This window comes from Cherax quadricarinatus, chromosome 20 (genome assembly GCF_038502225.1).
Source record: "Cherax quadricarinatus isolate ZL_2023a chromosome 20, ASM3850222v1, whole genome shotgun sequence".
Classification (NCBI taxonomy): Eukaryota; Metazoa; Arthropoda; class Malacostraca; order Decapoda; family Parastacidae; genus Cherax; species Cherax quadricarinatus.
Window position 1 is genome coordinate 17066508 of NC_091311.1, and position 22212 is coordinate 17088719.

The 22212-nt window shown below is 43.4% G+C and overlaps 1 protein-coding gene across 1 annotated transcript; it reads right to left on the reverse strand.

Moving 5' to 3' along the window:
- Positions 1-17011: 17011 nt before the first annotated feature.
- LOC138850943 (uncharacterized) lies at positions 17012-20419 on the reverse strand. The gene is made up of 2 exons (XM_070086893.1): positions 20253-20419; positions 17012-19046 (listed from the first exon to the last, which is right to left on the reverse strand). The coding sequence occupies exons 1-2, from the start codon at positions 20278-20280 to the stop codon at positions 18052-18054; spliced, it is 1023 nt and encodes a 340-aa protein (XP_069942994.1). The 5' UTR covers positions 20281-20419; the 3' UTR covers positions 17012-18051.
- Positions 20420-22212: the final 1793 nt, after the last annotated feature.

Sequence of the window (22212 nt, forward strand, 5' to 3'; positions counted from 1 at the left end):
CAGACAGGCAGCCAAGGCCGGGTCAGACAGGCAGCCAAGGCCGGGTCAGACAGGCAGCCAAGGCCGGGTCAGACAGGCAGCCAAGGCCGGGTCAGACAGGCAGCCAAGGCCGGGTCAGACAGGCAGCCAAGGCCGGGTCAGACAGGCAGCCAAGGCCGGGTCAGACAGGCAGCCAAGGCCGGGTCAGACGGGCAGCCAAGGCCGGGTCAGACAGGCAGCCAAGGCCGGGTCAGACAGGCAGCCATTTCCGGGTCAGACAGGCAGACAAGGCCGGGTCAGACAGGCAGCCAAGGCCGGGTCAGACAGGCAGCCATTTCCGGGTCAGACAGGCAGACAAGGCCGGGTCAGACAGGCAGCCAAGGCCGGGTCAGACAGGCAGCCAAGGCCGGGTCAGACAGGCAGCCAAGGCCGGGTCAGACGGGCAGCCAAGGCCGGGTCAGACAGGCAGCCAAGGCCGGGTCAGACAGGCAGCCATTTCCGGGTCAGACAGGCAGACAAGGCCGGGTCAGACAGGCAGCCAAGGCCGGGTCAGACAGGCAGCCATTTCCGGGTCAGACAGGCAGACAAGGCCGGGTCAGACAGGCAGCCAAGGCCGGGTCAGACAGGCAGCCAAGGCCGGGTCAGACAGGCAGCCAAGGCCGGGTCAGACAGGCAGCCAAGGCCGGGTCAGACAGGCAGCCAAGGCCGGGTCAGACAGGCAGCCATTTCCGGGTCAGACAGGCAGCCAAGGCCGGGTCAGACAGGCAGCCAAGGCCGGGTCAGACAGGCAGCCAAGGCCGGGTCACCACTCTTGGTAAACACACGGACCGGGAGACTACCGGCGAATAAATAAAAAGAAAAAAAAACATACACACTACAACAAGAACATACACACTACAACAAGAACATACACACTACTACAAGAACATACACACTACAACAAGAACATACACACTACTACAAGAACATACACACTACAACAAGAACATACACACTACAACAAGAACATACACACTACAACAAGAACATACACACTTCAACAAGAACATACACATTACAACAAGAACATACACACTACTACAAGAACATACACACTACTACAAGAACATACACACTACAACAAGAACATACACACTACTACAAGAACATACACACTACAACAAGAACATACACACTACTACAAGAACATACACACTACAACAAGAACATACACACTACTACAAGAACATACACATTACAACAAGAACATACACACTACTACAAGAACATACACACTACAACAAGAACATACACACTACTACAAGAACATACACACTACTACAAGAACATACACACTACAACAAGAACATACACACTACAACAAGAACATACACACTACAACAAGAACATACACACTACAACAAGAACATACACACTACAACAAGAACATACACACTACAACAAGAACATACACACTACAACAAGAACATACACACTACTACAAGAACATACACACTACAACAACAACATACACACTACAACAAGAACATACACACTACAACAAGAACATACACACTACAACAAGAACATACACATTACAACAAGAACATACACACTACAACAAGAACATACACACTACAACAAGAACATACACACTACTACAAGAACATACACACTACAACAAGAACATACACACTACAACAAGAACATACACACTACAACAAGAACATACACATTACAACAAGAACATACACACTACAACAAGAACATACACACTACAACAAGAACATACACACTACTACAAGAACATACACACTACAACAAGAACATACACACTACAACAAGAACATACACACTACAACAAGAACATACACATTACAACAAGAACATACACACTACAACAAGAACATACACACTACAACAAGAACATACACACTACAACAAGAACATACACACTACAACAAGAACATACACACTACAACAAGAACATACACATTACAACAAGAACATACACACTACAACAAGAACATACACATTACAACAAGAACATACACACTACAACAAGAACATACACATTACAACAAGAACATACACACTACAACAAGAACATACACATTACAACAAGAACATACACACTACAACAAGAACATACACACTACAACAAGAACATACACACTACAACAAGAACATACACACTACAACAAGAACATACACACTACAACAAGAACATACACACTACAACAAGAACATACACACTACAACAAGAACATACACACTACAACAAGAACATACACACTACTACAAGAACATACACACTACAACAAGAACATACACACTACAACAAGAACATACACACTACAACAAGAACATACACACTACAACAAGAACATACACACTACTACAAGAACATACACACTACTACAAGAACATACACACTACAACAAGAACATACACACTACAACAAGAACATACACACTACTACAAGAACATACACACTACAACAAGAACATACACACTACAACAAGAACATACACACTAAAATGTGGATATACACACAACAATTAGAATATACAGAGAGTACGGATATATACAATATATACATTTACACAATAAGGACATACAACAATAAGAACATACAATACAATAAGGACATACACAACGATAAGTACATATACATTAATAACGTAAAGACAAGCCCCACAGCTGTTGTTCCAGGGGGAGGCGCTAAGCTCGTATGGGTCAAATAGTTCCCTGGGGAATGTGAGACTCTGGTTCGTCTGAACGAAAGGGAGGATAAGTTATTTCCTTTGATCAAGAGCATCACGGTGGAGAACCGCGGGGAAGGGAGGGAGGACCAGGGGGAAAGAGGGAGAACCGTTGGGAAGGGAGGTAGGACCAGAGGGAAGGAGGGAGAACCGTTGGAAAGGGAGGTAGGACCAGAGGGAAGGAGGGAGAACCGTTGGGAAGGGAGGTAGGACCAGAGGGAAGGAGGGAGAACCGTTGGAAAGGGAGGTAGGACCAGAGGGAAGGAGGGAGAACCGTTGGGAAGGGAGGTAGGACCAGAGGGAAGGAGGGAGAACCGTTGGAAAGGGAGGTAGGACCAGAGGGAAGGAGGGAGAACCGTTGGGAAGGGAGGGACGACCAGGGGGAAGGAAAGAGAACCGCGGGGAAGGGAGGGAGGACCAGGGGAAAGGAGGGAGAACCGTTGGGAAGGGAGGGAGGACCAGGGGGAAGGAGGGAGAACCGCGGGGAAGGGAGGGAGGACCAGGGGGAAGGAGGGAGAACCGTTGGGAACGGAGGTAGGACCAAGGGGAAGGAGGGAGGATCGGGGAGGGGAGAGAGGACCGGGACGGGATGGGGTCCGGTGGAGGGAGGGCTGGGGGATGGAGGACGGGGGAGGGAGGGATAGAGGGAAGACCTGGGGAAGGGAGGGAGGGAGGACAAGGGAGGGAGGGAGGGAGAGAGGACAAGGGAGGAAGGGAGGGAGGGAGGACCAGGGAGGAAGGGAGGGAGGACCAGGGAGGAAGGGAGGGAGGGAGGCCCAGGGAGGAAGGGAGGGAGGGAGGACCAGGGAGGAAGGGAGGGAGGACCAGGGAGGAAGGGAGGGAGGGAGGACCAGGAAGGGAGGGAGGGGGGACCAGGGATGAAGGGAGGGAGGGAGGACCAGGGAGGAAGGGAGGGAGGGAGGACCAGGGAGGAAGGGAGGGAGGACCAGGGAGGAAGGGAGGAAGGGAGGGAGGGAGAACCAGGGAGGAAGGGAGGGAGGGAGGACCAGGGAGGAAGGGAGGGAGGGAGGACCAGGAAGGAAGGGAGGGAGGGAGGACCAGGGAGGAAGGGAGGGAGGTAGGACCAGGGAGGAAGGGAGGGAGGGAGGATCAGGGAGGAAGGGAGGGAGGGAGGACCAGGGAGGGAGGGAGGACCAGGGAGGAAGGGAGGGAGGGCGGACCCGGGAGGAAGGGAGGGAGGGAGGACCAGGAAGGGAGGGAGGGGGGACCAGGGATGAAGGGAGGGAGGGAGGACCAGGGAGGGAGGGAGGACCAGGGAGGAAGGGAGGGAGGGAGGACCAGGGAGGAAGGGAGGGAGGGAGGACCAGGGAGGAAGGGACGGAGGGAGGACCAGGGAGGTAGGGAGGGAGGGAGGACCAGGGAGGAAGGGAGGGAGGGAGGACCAGGGAGGAAGGGAGGGAGGGAGGACCAGGGAGGAAGGGAGGGAGGGAGGACCAGGGAGGAAGGGAGGGAGGGAGGACCAGGGAGGAAGGGAGGGAGGGAGGACCTGGGAGGAAGGGAGGGAGGGAGGACCAGGGAGACGAGGACGTTCGAGCACTCCAGGAAGATTTGAATAGACTGATGCAGTGGTCGAAGAAGTGGCAGATGCAGTTTAATATAGACAAATGCAAAGTTCTAAATGTTGGACAGGACAATAACCAAGCCACATATAAACTAAATAATGTAGATCTTAATATTACGGATTGCGAAAAAGATTTAGGAGTTCTGGTTAGCAGTAATCTGAAACCAAGACAACAGTGCATAAGTGTTCGCAATAAAGCTAATAGAATCCTTGGCTTCATATCAAGAAGCATAAATAATAGGAGTCCTCAGGTTGTTCTTCAACTCTATACATCCTTGGTTAGGCCTCATTTAGATTATGCTGCACAGTTTTGGTCACCGTATTACAGAATGGATATAAATTCTCTGGAAAATGTACAAAGGAGGATGACAAAGTTGATCCCATGTATCAGAAACCTTCCCTATGAGGATAGACTAAGGGCCCTGAATCTGCACTCTCTAGAAAGACGTAGAATTAGGGGGGATATGATTGAGGTGTATAAATGGAAGACAGGAATAAATAAAGGGGATGTAAATAGTGTGCTGAAAATATCTAGCCTAGACAGGACTCGCAGCAATGGTTTTAAGTTGGAAAAATTCAGATTCAGGAAGGATATAGGAAAGTACTGGTTTGGTAATAGAGTTGTGGATGAGTGGAACAAACTCCCAAGTACAGTTATAGAGGCCAGAACGTTGTGTAGCTTTAAAAATAGGTTGGATAAATACATGAGTGGATGTGGGTGGGTGTGAGTTGGACCTGATAGCTTGTGCTACCAGGTCGGTTGCCGTGTTCCTCCCTTAAGTCAATGTGACCTGACCTGACTAGGTTGGGTGCATTGGCTTAAGCCGGTAGGAGACTTGGACCTGCCTCGCATGGGCCAGTAGGCCTTCTGCAGTGTTCCTTCGTTCTTATGTTCTTATGTTCTTATAGACAAAGACAACAAGCGATAGTTTCATCATGGTACAAATGTAATAAAATGTGACTATAATGCGAGGTACACAGGATGGCAACACGAGTCATGGTACGTGGCGAGGTGTCAGAGTGGGCGGCTGTAACGAGCGGGGTGCCACAGGGATCAGTCCTAGGACCGGTGGTGTTTCTGGTATTTGCGAACGACATGAAGGAAGGAAAACACTCCGAAGTGTCCCTATTTGCAGACGATATGAAGTTGATGAGAAGAATTCAATCAGACGAGGACCAGGCAGAACTACAAAGGGATCTGGACAGGCTGCAGACCTGGTCCAGCAACTGGCTTCTGGAGTTCAACCCCACCAACTGCAAAGTCATGAAGATTGGGGAAGGGCAAAGAAGACCGCAGACGGAGTGAGGTCTAGGGGGCCAGGGACTACAAATCTCACTCAGTGAAAAGGATCTTGGGATGAATATAACACCGGGCACATCTCCTGAGGTGCACATCAACCAAATAACTGCTGCAGCATATGGGCGCCTAGCAAACCTAAGAATAGCGTTCCGACATTTCAGCAAGGAATCGTTCAGGCCCCTGTACATCGTGTACGTCAGGCTCATATTGGAGTATGCAGCACCAATGTGGAACTCACACATGGCCAAGCACGTCAGGAAATTAGAGAAAGTGCAACGGTTTGCAACAAGACTAGTCCCGGAGCTATGGGACATGCCCTACAATGAGAGGTTAAGGAAAATCGACCCGACTGATCTGGAGGACAAGAGAGAGAGAGAGAATATGATAACGACATATAAAATACTGAGAGGAATCGACTTGGTGGACAGAGACATAATGTTCCAGAGATGGGACACAGCAACAAGGTGGTCACAATTGGAAACTAAAGACTCAGATGAGTCACAGGGATGTTAGGAAGTACTTCTTCAGTCACAGAGTTGTCAGGAAGTGGAATAACCTGGAAAGTGATGTAGTGGAGGCACGATCAATACATAACTTTAAGAAGAGGTAAGATAAAGCTCATGGAGCAGGAAGAGTGACCTAGTAATGACCAGTGAAGAGGCAGGGCCAGGAGCTGTGAATCTACCCCCACAACAACAACTAGGTGAGTACAACTAGGTGGGCACACACATACACATACACACACACACACACACACATACACACACACATGCACACACAGGAGCTCGGACTCGACCCCCGCAACCTCAACTAGGTGAGTACACACACACACACACACACACACAAACCTAACCTAACACATTAGCTCATAAATCCCCCCACCACACACACATTTTTACGATAAGCTGAAGCAGCTAGAACATCCCAACAGGATAAAAACAAAATGGACTCTCAAAAGGGAGGACGTAAAGGCAAGGGAACCGATGATGGCTGGTCGGAAAAGGAAGAATGGGTAGAACGGCTCAAGAACAAAATGGAACAACAATGTGAGAAAAGGTTAAACGAGCTTTGCAATAACATGTTAGAGCAAATATCTTCAGAGAGCAAGAAGTGGGAATCACAAGCTGTAGTAGCTGAGGCAAAGATACAGAGATTGGAGGAAGAAATGGATGTGCTGAAGCAGGATCTAAAGATGAGGTCTGAAAGGAGCAAGATGACAGAAATGGGAACATCAGCAGGCAGCGAGGAGACTGAAGGAGGGGATGGATCTAAGCAGTCTTGTGCAACAGTAATATCAGGCCATCATGGTGTCTGGGAGATGATTAGGGAAACAACAAAGGAGATGCTTAAATCAGATCCAGAGATACAGAGGGAAAAGAAATGGGAAGAGGTGAGGGAGAGGTCAATAATTATTCATGGCTTCAGGAGGCTGAAGGGCAGACCTATGATGAAAGAAAGCATTGGGAGAAAACAGAGATTAAGAACATCATTGCAATAACAGGAGAGAGGGACATGTCTCAGGTAGAAAATTTTCACAGACTTGGGGGGTATTTGAGGGAAAAAAGTCAACCAATCAGATTGACATTCAAGACAGATCTGGTATGGAACAGGACACTACAACAGAAACCACTGTTAAAGGACTCTCCAGATTATCAAAAAGTGTTCCTCAATCAAGACAGAACACGAAAGGAAAGGGAACAACTGAAAGTGAGAGCAAGACAGAACCAGTGGAAGGAAAGAGAGACAGGACAGGCAACGACAGACAGGAAAGCTCAGCCTTTGGGGGAACATCAAACACAAATGCTTACAGAAACCTCTGAACCCCTGTCACAACATATCAACCACACACAGTAAACAGAAATGAACCTCACAATCACAGCAACCTCCCATAATACTGTGCCCTGCCTCCCACCCTCCCAGCCTGCACCTTCCTCTTCCATCTCCCAAAATACAGTAATGGAAAGGAAGCTAAAGGTATGGTACACCAATGCAAATGGAATAACAAATAAGAGTGAAGAGTGGCAAGAATGCATCATTGATGCATCACCTGACATCATAGCACTAACAGAGACAAAACTTACAGGGATGATAACAGATGCAATTTTTCCACCTGGATATCAGATTATGAGGAAAGACAGTGAGAACAGAGGAGGGGGAGGAGTAGCATTGCTCATAAAACACTGTGGAGTTTTGAGGAGATGGGAGGAATGGAAAGAAGGGAAACAGACGACTTCATTGCAGGAACACTTCAGACTGGTGGTCCAAAGGTGATGATAGCAGTGATGTATAACCCACCACTTAACAGCAAGAGAACAAGAGAAGAGTATGATGTGCACAATAGGGCAATGGTGGATACACTAGCTGAAGTGGCCAGGAGGGCTCATACGGGTAGGACAAAATTGCTTATAATGGGGGATTTCAATCATAAAGAGATTGATGGGGAAAACTTAGAGCCACATGGGGGACCAGAAACATGGAGGGCTAAGATGTTGGAGACTGTATTGGAGAACTTCATGCACCAACATGTTAGGGATGCAACCAGAGAAAGAGAGGAGAGGATGTTGCAGCAAGGCTGGATCTCATATTCACCTTGAATAGTTCAGACATAAGGGATATCACCCACGAAAGACCCCTTGGCGCTAGTGATCATGATGTCCTGAGTTTTGAATATCTTGTTGAGTTAACAGTGGAGAATGCAGTAGCACGAGAACAAAGAGAGAAACCAAACTTCAAAAAAGGGGATTATATAGGAATGAGAGGTTTCCTGCATGAAGTGCAGTGGGAAAGAGAACTAGATGGAAAGACAGTAAATGAAATGATGGAAATAGTAACCACTAAGTGCAGGGAGGCAGAGGAAACGTTCATACCAAAGGGCAACAGAAAAAATGGTAAGACCAGAGTGAGCCCATGGTTTAATTGGAGGTGTAAAGAGACCAAAACCAAGTGTGCGAGAGCATGGAAAAGGTATAGAAGGCAAAGGACTCAAGAAAACAAGGAGATGAGCAGAAGAACCAGAAACAAATATGCAAGGATAAGGAGAGAGGCCGAGAGGCAATACGAGAACGACATAGCATCAAAAGCCAAATCTGAACCAAAGTTGTTATACAGTCACATTAGGAGAAAAACAACAGTCAAGGACCAGGTAATCAGACTGAGGAAAGAAGGAGGGAAGCTGACGAAGAGTGACCAAGAAGTATGTGATGAACTAAACAAAAGATTTAGAGAAGTATTCACAATAGAGTCAGGAATGCTTCCAGCAAACTGTGGAGGTAGGGTGCACCAGCAGGTGCTGGACACAATACACATAACCAAGGTAGAGGTGAAGAAACTGCTAGACGAACTCGATACCTCAAAGACGGTGGGCCCAGATAACATATCTCCATGGATACTGAGAGAGGGAGCAGAGGAACTGTGTGTGCACTTAGTAGCAATCTTCAGTAAATCTATCGAAACAGGGCAGTTGCCTGAGGCAGCTGAGGCAGCATTAAACTACAGACCAGTGTCACTGTCTTGTAGAGTATGTAAAGTCATGGAAAAGATTATCAGGAGAAAAGTAGTGGAACACATTGAAAAGATTGGGCTTATACATGATAGTCAGCACGGCTTCAGAGATGGGAAATCCTGTGTCACAAATTTACTTGAGTTCTACGATAAGGTAACAGAAGTAAGACAGGAGAGAGAGGGATGGGTAGATTGCATCTTTTTAGATTGCATGAAGGCTTTTGACACAGTACCACACAAGAGACTGGTGCAAAAATTAGAGGAGCAGGCAGGAATAAAGGGGAAAGTACTGCAATGGATCAGGGAATACCTGACAGGAAGGAAACAACGTGTGTTGGTACGTGCTGAAGTGGGCGAATGTGTCGAGTGGGGTTCCACAAGGTTTAGTCCTAGGCCTGGTGCTGTTTCTTGTATACGTGAATGACATGGTGGAAGGAATAGATTCAGAAGCGTCACTGTTCGCTGATGATGTGAAACTGATGAGGAGAATACAAGTGGGCGAGGATCAGTTAAGATTACAAGGGTATCTGGACAAACTACAAGTATGGTCTGACAAATGGCTCCTGGAGTTTAACCGCAGTAAGTGTAAGGTCATGAAGATTGGGGAAGGACACAGAAAACCGCAGACGGAGTACAGGTTAGGAAACCAACAGCTGCAAACGTCAGTTAAAGAAAAGGATCTTGGAGTAAGCATTATAACGAACATGTCCCCTGAGGCACACATTAATCAAATAACTGCTGCAGCATATGGGAGATTGGCAAACCTGAGATTGGCGTTTAGACATCTGAGTAAGGAGTCATTCACGACATTGTACACAGTGTACGTAATGCCTATACTGGAATATGCAGCGCCAGTATGGAACCCTCACTTAGTCAAACACGTCACAAAATTGGAGAAAGTGCAAAAATTTGCAACACGATTAGTCCCGGAACTGAGGGGTATGTCTTATGAGGAGAGGTTAAGGGAACTCAACCTGATGACACTAGAGGATAGGAGAGATAGAGGGGACATGATAACAACGTATAAAATACTAAGAGGAATTGACAAGGTGGACAAGGATCGAATGTTTCAGAGATGGGATACAGAAACAAGGGGACACAATTGGAAACTGAAAACCCAGATGAGTCACAGGGATGTTAGGAAGTAATTCTTTAGTCTTAGAGTTGTCAGGAACTGGAATAATCTGGAGAGTGAAGTAGTGGAAGCAAGTTCCATAAATAGCTTTAAGAAGAGGTATGACAAATATCATGGAGCAGGGAGAGAGTGAATTAGAATCGACCAGTGAAGAGGCGGGGCCAGGAGCTATGACTCGACCCCTGCAACCACAAATAGGTGAGTACACACACAGACACACACACACATATATATATATATATATATATATATATATATATATATATATATATATATATATATATATATATATATATATATATATATATATATATATATATATATATATATATATATACATATTCACACATTCACTCACACATGAAACAGGCCAAGTTTCTATCGTCAGGTGTCTTTGACAACTAGAACCCCCCCTCCCCTACACACTTTCTCTCTGAGATTAGCTCAGCTGGAGTTGAGACAGCCTACTCAGATGAAGAGAACTTCCTTTAAGACGTGTCAGATTATTACTGTACACATTATTATTCACATTATGTGCTGGTACTGGTACGTGGCTGACATCTTTACAGTGTGGCGCAATGAATGCCTTAGCTTTGACATGTTCTTTGAGAAATTAAACCAACTTGTACCTCGCATAAAATTCAAAGTTGACTGAGCACATCAATATGAAATACCTTACCTTGATATTTTGGTTTATAAGGAACTACAACTGTCTGCTATTATAAACAGTACACAGGAAGCCTACACACACACACACCACTTTTTATGTTCATATTTTTTTGACAGTTCTACCGAAATAAAGAAGTCTGTAAGATGTTTGGTGCTGTGCAGAGTTGTTACTTAGAAACTGAGGGAAGATCACCACCAGGAGTAGTGGATCCTGGAATTATGACAGTACTAGTACGTGCCTCGGAATGTGGAATTCATGGACCGTCTCAAGACGATTTAATGTGAAAGAATCTGCCGAGGATGTGTTCATGAATCTAGAACGAGAGTTAAAGGTTCGTATGTGATCAGACACCACCCATTGCAAACCTTTATTTTGAGAGAGAGAAAACTGTTCAGCCACAATCTGCTGGAGCAAGAAAATACAACCATCTGGGAACAGGTCTCTAAACTTGGTTTCTCAGATGAACTAATTCATTGAGGACTTAACCAAGTAAATAAAATTATTATAATGGAGCAAGACTGACTGTCAATGTAGAGAGACCACATCAGTTACAAAATAAATCATAACATTCCACCAAGACAACAGCAACAAAATATAAGTGGATATCGTTTTTCTAAAACCTACATAAAACCTGTCGCTGCAGAAACAAGTATAGCAAATTCTTTGCTGTTAACAGCTGAGACTGGATGTGCTGAATAAAGAAGAGATAAGCCACAATTTATCTACTAGAATAAGGCCACGAAAATCACGGTCTTCAGCCATGTCGATACTTTGAATCACATTATCACTTGGTAAGAGACACACCTGACCAACAAGCTGGACGGCTCCTTCATGAGAACACAACCTCTCACTAATAAAAACAACTAAAGCTCAGTATTTTAAAGATTAATTGGAAACCTGATTTTTCTCCCTCAGTTGTGACTTGTTATTAAAATGTCCAGCCGTTTACTCTCTTCCGCGAGTTATTTAAGAAATGTTCCACCCATAGTATTGTGACTTAATATTTACACACACACACACACACACACACACACACACACACACACACACACACACACACACACACACACACACACACAGGAGAAAAAAATGATAGAAGGCATCATGAAAACAATAGGGGAGGGCAATATGACCCAGGTGACAAATTTTCAGAGAATTGGGTGGTTTGCGAGTGGAAGGATATGGCCTGTCAGAGTAACTTTCAAGGAAGAATCAGTTCGAACCAGGATTCTGCAAGAGAAAGCAAGACTGAGGGACAAAGAGGGGTACCAGAGAGTATACCTCGACCGCGACAGAACACAAGAAGAAAGGACTACACTGAAAGAGAGGGTACAGAGACGCAAGGAGGAACGAGAAGCAATGAAAATGAGCAGGACCCAGACACAGGAGGAAGGGCAAACACACCCCACAGAATCTCCCACCAAAAGACTCCACCCGCGACATTCCCAACGCAACTGAGCAACCTATACTACAACCCACTCACTGTTCCCTCTGCCACCAATCCCCATATCACAAACCTCACCCCAACAGCTGTCCCTTATGGGCATTCTGACCCCACCCCCATCAACACAAACCCCACCTACACCACAGCCCCATATAGGCCCCCACCAAGGCTCTCGCTCCCCCAACCCCAATATTCTTGCATGACCACAATGATAGAAAAGAAACTAAAGGTTTGGTACACAAACGCGGATGGAATAATGAATAAACATGAGGAGTGGAATGAAAGAATCAGTGAAAAATCCCCAGACATCATAGCAGTCACAGAAACAAAACTCGCTGAGACAATAACAGACACAATCTTCCCAACAGGATATCAGATCCTGAGGAAAGATAGAAGGAGTAGAGGGGGAGGAGGGGTTGCACTGCTCATAAAACACCGATGGGGATTTGAGGAAATGGAAGGCATGGACATGATTGGAGAAAGAGACTACATTGTAGGTACAATTCAGTCCGGAGAACATAAAGTAGTCATTGGAGTGATGTATAACCCACCACAGAACTGCAGGAGGCCAAGAGAGGAGTACGAAGAAAACAACAGGGTGATGGTGGACACACTGGCTGAGGTGGCAAGAAGAGCTCACTCGAGCAGAGCAAAGTTACTGGTAATGGGCGATTTCAACCACAGGGAGATCGACTGGGAAAACCTGGAGCCACATGGGGGTCCCGAAACATGGAGAGCCAAGATGATGGATGTGGTACTTGAAAACCTCATGCATCAACATGTCAGGGACACAACCAGAGAGAGAGGGGAGGATGAGCCAGCAAGACTGGATCTTGTGTTCACCCTGAGCAGTTCAGACATTGAGGACATCACTTATGAGAGGCCCCTTGGAGCTAGCGATCATGTGGTTCTGAGTTTTGACTATATAGTAGAGTTACAAGTGGAGAAGGTAACAGGAACTGAAGGGGACAGGCCAAACTATAAAAGGGGGGACTACACAGGTATGAGAAACTTCCTGCAGGAGGTTCAGTGGGACAGAGAAATGGTAGGAAAATCAGTAAACGAGATGATGGAATATGTGGCAACAAAGTGCAAGGAGGCAGAGGAAAGTTTTGTTCCCAAGGGAAACGGAAATAATAGGAAGACCAAAACGAGTCCTTGGTTTACCCGAAGGTGTAGGGAGGCAAAAACTAAGTGCAACAGAGAATGGAAAAGGTACAGGAGGCATAGGACCCAGGAAAACAAGGAGATTAGTAGAAGAGCCAGAAACGAGTATGCACAGATAAGGAGGGAGGCCCAGCGACAGTATGAAAACGACATAGCATCGAAAGTCAAATCTGACCCGAAACTGCTGTATAGCCACATTAGGAGGAAGACAACAGTCAAGGACCAGGTGATAAGGCTGAGGAAAGAAGGTGGAGAACTCACAAGAAACGATCAAGAGGTATGTGAGGAGCTCAACACGAGATTTAAGGAAGTATTTACAGTAGAGACAGGAAGGACTCTGGGGGGACAGACCAGATGGGGACACCAGCAAGGAATACACCAACAAGTGTTGGACGACATACATACAGATGAGGAGGAGGTGAAGAAACTGCTAAGGGACATCGATACCTCAAAGGCAATGGGACCAGACAACATCTCCCCGTGGGTCCTTAGAGAGGGAGCAGATATGTTGTGCGTGCCACTTACCACAATCTTCAACACATCCCTGGAAACTGGGCAACTACCTGAGGTATGGAAGACGGCAAATGTAGTTCCCATTTTTAAAAAAGGAGACAGAAAAGAGGCACTAAACTATAGACCTGTGTCATTGACGTGTATAGTATGCAAAATTATGGAGAAGATTATCAGGAGGAGAGTGGTGGAGCACCTGGAACGGAACAGGAGTATAAATGCCAACCAGCACGGATTCACGGAAGGCAAATCCTGTGTCACAAACCTTCTGGAGTTTTATGATAAAATAACAGAAGTAAGACAAGAGAGAGAGGGGTGGGTTGATTGCATCTTCTTGGACTGCAAGAAGGCCTTTGACACAGTTCCTCACAAGAGATTAGTGCAGAAGCTAGAGCATCAGGCGCATATAACAGGAAGGGCACTGCAATGGATCAGAGAATACCTGACAGGGAGGCAACAACGAGTCATGGTACGTAATGATGTATCACAGTGGGCACCTGTGACGAGCGGGGTCCCACAGGGGTCGGTCCTAGGACCAGTGCTATTTTTGGTATATGTGAACGACATGACGGAAGGGTTAGACTCAGAAGTGTCCCTGTTTGCAGATGATGTGAAGTTAATGAGGAGAATTAAATCTGATGAGGACCAGGCAGGACTTCAAAGAGACCTGGACAGACTGGACACCTGGTCCAGCAAATGGCTTCTCGAATTTAATCCTGCCAAATGCAAAGTCATGAAGATGGGGGAGGGGCACAGAAGACCACAGACAGAGTATAGGCTAGGTGGCCAAAGACTGCAAACCTCACTCAAGGAGAAAGATCTTGGGGTGAGTATAACACCGAGCATGTCTCCGGAAGCACACATCAATCAGATAACTGCTGCAGCATATGGGCGCCTGGCAAACCTGAGAACAGCATTCCGATACCTTAGTAAGGAATCATTCAAGACACTGTACACCGTGTATGTCAGGCCCATACTGGAGTATGCAGCACCTGTTTGGAACCCGCACTTGATAAAGCACGTCAAGAAACTAGAGAAAGTACAAAGGTTTGCGACAAGGTTAGTTCCAGAGCTAAGGGGAATGTCCTATGAGGAAAGATTAAGGGAAATCGGCCTGACCACACTGGAGGACAGGAGGGTCAGGGGAGACATGATAACGACATATAAAATACTGCGTGGAATAGACAAGGTGGACAAAGACAGGATGTTCCAGGGAGGGGACACAGAAACAAGAGGCCACAATTGGAAGTTGAAGACACAAATGAGTCAGAGAGATAGTAGGAAGTATTTCTTCAGTCATAGAGTTGTAAGGCAGTGGAATAGCCTAGAAAATGACGTAGTGGAGGCAGGAACCATACACAGTTTTAAGACGAGGTTTGATAAAGCTCATGGAGCGGGGAGAGAGAGGGCCTAGTAGCAACCGGTGAAGAGGCGGGGCCAGGAGCTAGGACTCGACCCCTGCAACCACAAATAGGTGAGTACAAATAGGTGACACACACACACACACACACATATATATATATATGTCGTGCCGAATAGGCAGAACTTGCGATCTTGGCTTAAATAGCAACGCTCATCTTGCCATATAGGACAAGTGAAAATTTGTGTATGCAATAATTTCGCCAAAATCATTCTGAACCTAACGAAAAAAATATATTTCACTGTGTTTGTTTAGTATTAAATTATTGTAAACAAATCTAAAATATATTTAGTTGGGTTAGGCTAAAATAAATTGTTCTTGTTATAATAAGGTTAGGTAAGTTTTCTAAGATTCTTTTGGAGCAAAATTAAAAATTTTTACATTAACATTAATGAAAAAAATATATCTTTAAACGTATAAGAGAAAATTTTAGAAAGGACTTAATTTTAAATGAGTTCTTGCTAATTGACCAGTTTTACATATTCGGCACGACATATATATATATACACGTATATATATATATTTATATATATATATATTATATATATATATATATATATATATATATATATATATATATATATCGGCCAGAGATCAGTGTTTTATATATATATATATATATATATATATATATATATATATATATATATATATATATATATATATATATATATATATATATATATATATATATATATATATATATATATATATGTATGTCGTGCCGAATAGGTTAAACTTGCGATTTTGGTTTAAATAGCAACGTACCTCTTGCCGAATAAGGCAAACGAAAATTTGTATATGTAATAATTTCGTAAAAAATCATTCTGAACCTAACGAAAAAAAATTTCATTGTGTTTGTTAATTATTAAATTATTTTAAACTTATCTAAAATATATTTAAGTGAATTAGGCTAAATTAAATTGCCCTTGTTATAATAAGGTTAGGTAAGTTTTTTAAGGTTCTTCTGGTACAAAATTATTAATTTTAACATTAACAAGATCACAGTAAACAGGTGATTTCACAATATGCAAAATAAACAGTGAAAATAAAAATATATTGAAATTCTAAGTACTTTCGTGATTTTTCACGTTAGAAATCACAAAAGTACTGGGAATTTCACTAATTTTCACTGTGGTTATTTTGCATGCATGTACGTATATAATATATATATATATTATATATGTATATGTATATATATATATATATATATATATATATATATATATATATATATATATATATATATATATATATATATATATATATAATATATATATATATACATATATATATATATATGTCGTGCCGAATAGGTAAAATTGGTCAATTAGCAAGAACTCATTTAAAATTAAGTCCTTTCTAAATATTTATCTTATACATAAAAAGGTTTACAATTATTTAATAAATAAACACAATGATATATATATATATATATATATATATATATATATATATATATATATATATATATATATATATATATATATATATATATATATATATATATATATATATATATATATATATATATATTGTTAGGTACAGAATGATTTTTGTGAAATTATTGCATACACAAATTTTCGCTTGCCTTTTCGGTAAGAAAAACGTTGATATTTAAGCCAAAATCGGAAGTTTTACCCATTCGGCACGACATATATATCAACTCAATTTAAGTCGTAATAAACGACTATAAATGAATCTTTGTTTATTGAAAGATGTAAATATATACAGCATATATAGAAACAAGTGTACATATGTACATAATGGCGTTTGTTTCAATATATATATATTGTACTACTGGTCAACTTCTGTAGCGCTTTTAAATTCATATAAATTTTCCCTACCATATGTTAGATGGGAGAGAGATAACAAGTCACATGGTGGCTCCTAGCAGCGGTTACTAGCAGCGGTTCCTAGCATGGCAGGCTGCAGTACAACTCAAGCTAAAAGCTCACCTTCAGCACCGATGTAACACTGACTTATAATCTTAAAAAACGAGGCGGACACCATCTTGACGGTCTGCTTCGCCTTGGCGCCAAAGTGAACCTGGCGGCGGCGGCGGCGGCGGCGTCGACGGCGGCGGTGGCAGCTGCCACAAGAACAACTTTGCGCAGGTCTACGCCTCTGGCAAATCAATGAATGAACCGACGTCCTCATTTACCTCTATACCGGAAAAAATCTAAATATCATTTATAAATATTTAATTACCACTGTACTTTCGTAAGTGGCCGAGGTGTAGTATCAGTGTTAAGTAGAGTCAAGTACAGTGTTGTATTGATTGTAAGTGGTGGTGATGTGGGCGGCGGGTGAACCAGCACGTCACCACTTCTGCTGACAAACGTTGCCTGAGTTCATGAACCTGGGAAAGATATATTGCGTCATAACTGACCAGCATGCTTACTTCCCGGTCTATATTAAGCTCATCCTTCCCGTACACACAGTAATTGGGTTTATCACTAATTATAAGCACTGAGACAGGTCTACAGGGGTGTCAGCACATGCACAAGCGCCCAGCCTCGCACTATACTGGATATAAGGCTACATGCAAATCATTCTATTACTCTAGATTCCTTAAACATAATATTGCTTTTTTTTTTTACCTATAAAACGAAATGTGGGAGCTACAGATGCGAGAAACATTACGCCATGCTAGTGAGGGTGTAAACAAACAATATGGAGTCAGCCATTCTTTACCTCCCGCCTCTTCATCTCCCGGTGTTTCCTTCCTCTTGCTCTCTATCAGGCGCTGTTTATCTTCCCCAGTCTCCTGTGTAACTGTAACGTTTCCTCCTTTATCAATTTCTGTATTAACAGAGTTATTCGTCTTGACTGGTGATTTAACATTGGAATCTGCACTGTCGTGTGCTTTAACACTGTTTATCTTCTCTGTTGACTTTACATCACTTGTCTCGTCTTTTTTATTTGTTAATACACCCGCAGTTTGATGAGGGGCAGTTGTGTTTTCAGTGACTGTTGATGATAGTTTTGTCTGGTTAGCAGTGGTATCTGTCAGTTTACTTCCTGTCGTGTGTGTTGTATCACTGCCTGTCTTGCTGACCTCTGTCGAGTTTGTGGAACCTGTCTTGTGTTTCCCGTCTGTCTTGACTGCTGAGCTGTCATTAGATGTGTCTTTTGTTGGTGGGTTTGTTTTGTCTGTACCTACAGTTGAAGTTAGTGAATTAGTCGTTTCCTTGGCCTGTTGGGTGGATGTCCTCGTCGTGTCACCCGTTTTACTTGTCGTGTCTCCTGTTTTATTTGTCGTATCACCCGTTTTACTTGTCGTGTCTCCTGTTTTACTTGTCGTGTCTCCTGTTTTACTTGTCGTGTCTCCTGTTTTGCTTGTCGTGTCTCCTGTTTTACTTGTCGTGTCTCCTGTTTTGCTTGTCGTGTCTCCTGTTTTGCTTGTCGTGTCTCCTATTTTGCCAGTCGTGTCTCCTGTTTTACTTGTGTCTCCTATTTTGCCAGTCGTGTCTCCTGTTTTACTTGTGTCACCTGTTTTGTTTGTCGTGTCTCCTATTTTATCTGTGGTCTCCCTTGTTTTGTTAGATCCTCCCGTATTTCCTGCTGCAGTTTCCTTTCTATCTTCATCCTCTGGTAGCGTGTAAGAGACAATTTCATACACTGTAGTATAATACTATATAAATGTGATTAACTGCCATGTAAAAATCCATTGAGTCGTATTTGCTGAGGCTATATAAGACACACAACGCACATGCACAAAAAAATTGCCTACATTGTACATAAATGTATGAGCATTATGTTATTCAAATCAAGGATATATCTTAGGCTTCTGCTTATCACTATTATTGCTAAACTGAATGTTGCATAATGAACTAAGCGCTTTTTTAATTAGTCATATAATGAAACAAGCCAGCATTACGAAGAGAGATGTTCAATAGCGATATACATTATATATATATATATATATATATATATATATATATATATATATATATATATATATATATATATATATATATATATATATATATATATATATAATGTATATATATATATATATATATATATATATATATATATATATATATATATATATATATATATATATATATGAGTGCTACGCTCTGATAATTTGAATGGACGCATGTAATTACTAAAGGCTGACGTGTACGTGGGCTTGTGTAATGCCCGGGAAGCTATAATAATCCTACGTAATTATACCCTTTAAAGCATACACCCACCTAGCCATCAAGATCAAATACCAGGCTGCTATCCAGCTGGGTATTTTTTTTAACTGTTTCGTGGATTATCACTCCTAGTAGGTAACAGATAGGTTATCACTCCCAGCTGGTGATTTTGACCAATCCTCCACCACCTGCAGTGATTATGACCACTACTCCACTACGTGGGTGACTAACCAATCCTCCACCACGTGGATGATATATAACTTATCAACCACTTGCATTTATAAGCAATTCTCCCTCACATAGTTATTATACCACTTATAAATAATCCTCCCCACCTGGGAAGATTATAAGCAATCCTCCCTCACTTGGAGTAATTCTTCTCCCATCCAGCACTGGTCCAGAACCCTCATATATCACGTCATCGCTTATAGCCTATACCAACGCTTGCTTAACACGGTATATACACAAGAAGTATATCCCTTAATGAATATACACGGAAATATTAATTAATATCATTTAGTACTCTGTAAAGCACTAGACGGTATGAGACTAGCAATGATCCAGGGCTTGAAGCTTAGCTAAAGCTCGCTAAGCTTATGACACAGCAGCTTGTGCAGATGGTAGGAATATACGGATTGTGTTGTCCTACCTGAACATTTCTTCTCTCCGTCAGCCATGATGGTGGAGGATGATGGTACCACACGTCTGTTCTGAGAGGTGTCACGCGCTACACTGTGCTGCTGCTGCTGTTGCTGCCTATCCTGCCGTCGCCGCCACCACCGCCGCCGCCACGGTGGTAGCTGCTCACACACCGTCCCCTCATGTACCTTCCCCTCACATCCATCCCCCCTCACCTCCCTCCCCTTCAACTCCCTCTTCCTCACCTACCTCCCCCTCACCTCCCCTCTCATCTTCCCTTACTTAATCCTAACCTCTTCTCATGCTCCCCTCCCCTCATCTCACCTTCACTTCACCCTCGCCTTCCCTCACCTCCCGCTATTTCCCATCACTTTACCCCTCACCTCCCCCCTCACATCTCAGCCTCCTTGCTCTATACCAAGGTCACCCGTATGTTCTACGCTTTATGCAATATCGATGATGCAAGTGCAGTTTTGTTGTGAGAAAGGCTGGTTGAAGTAGTTATTGGTGATGGTGAGAGCTGTGTGAGGGGAGAAGGTGGAGGACAACCTCAGAAACGAGGGGAGTGAGAGGTCGCTTGAAGGTGACTCAGCTGCCCTCTCATGGTGGGTGGGGGTCGTAGCTCCCTCAAGCTGCTTCTGTCAGCCACGCCTTCTAACCCCCCACTCTACTCCCTCACCCACCTCACATACACGTGGCCTCCCGCTGATCTCCCCTCTCACCCCCTTTCCCCTCTCGCTCCTCCCCTTACATAACCTACGTTGAAGCTGCCATGGTTCATGAACGCTTGATGGTATACTTGACGATATCCTCAATTATCTACTACAGTCTCCCAGCTCAGGCTGACATATTTCAACACTGTATCAAGTCCAGCCTGCATGATGGAATGTATGGCAGGGAAACATAGCTGTTTTTCAAATTCTGTAACCATCAATTATAACAGGGAAGCAGCATATTTTGCTAAGTAATAAAAGGTACGTTTCCGCAGAGATGCTGGTACTGATCCATAATATCCTACACCCAGAACATCATAGTGTTTTTTGATTACTGGATTACAACTAAATTCATCAGAAAAAGGTTTTTGACAAATGTGACCATGGAGTGAGAGATATAACTGGTAAACCAGGCAAATGTATATATATAACTTTCTGACAGATATAACACAAAGAGTGATAATCAACAGAGTAAAATCCAGCATCAGCTAAGTGAAACGCTCAGTACCCCAGGGCACTGTCCTGGCGCCTCTGCTGTTTCTTACCCTCACAGAGGACGTAGATAAAAGTACTCGTCACAGCTTCGTATCATCATTTACAAATGACACCAACATAAGCATTAAAATTACTTCGGTAGAAGACACGGGAAAAATAGCAAGAAGATATCTGTAAAGTCTTTCAGTAGGTAGTAGAAACTAACGTGAGTTTCACTGGTGATAAGTTCCAACTGATTAGATATGGAAAGCAAGAAAAACTCAAAAAGACACTGTATACAAAACACTGGAAGAGAACCAAGTAAACCGGAAAGAATATGTGAATTATCTACAAGTAATAATGTCAGCTGACCTTTCAAATAACACTATAAGGCAAATAACACGACCGTCAAGAAAATGATCAGGTTGATAAAATGACTTTCAGGACAGGGGGGAATAGTGCCACTGTTTACACTTGTGCTCTCTCACCTTGAGTATTGTTCAGTGTTGACAGTTCCTTTCAGGGCATGAGAGATATCGAAGCAGGAACACATTCAAAGATCATTTACGGCCAATATTGAACCAGTAAAGCATATAAATTACTGGGAATGCCTCAAAGTAATAAATATATGTACTGGATGGATGGAGGAAAGAGAGATAAGTAGGTAAGTTTTTATTCAGGTACTGGTACACATAAATACAGTTACATAGATTATCATACATAGCAACACAAGTGTAAATTACCTAGGATAACCCAAAAAAAGGTCAAAGTGACTTATTTCTA

Bases quoted from the DNA above. Each gene is read 5' to 3' on its own strand.
- LOC138850943 (XM_070086893.1), bottom strand. From the start codon at position 20,280: ATGGCTGACGGAGAGAAGAAATGTTCAG. The intron at 19,047-20,252 runs GTAGGACAACAC...ACACGCTACCAG, and splicing joins CGGAGAGAAGAAATGTTCAG to AGGATGAAGATAGAAAGGAA.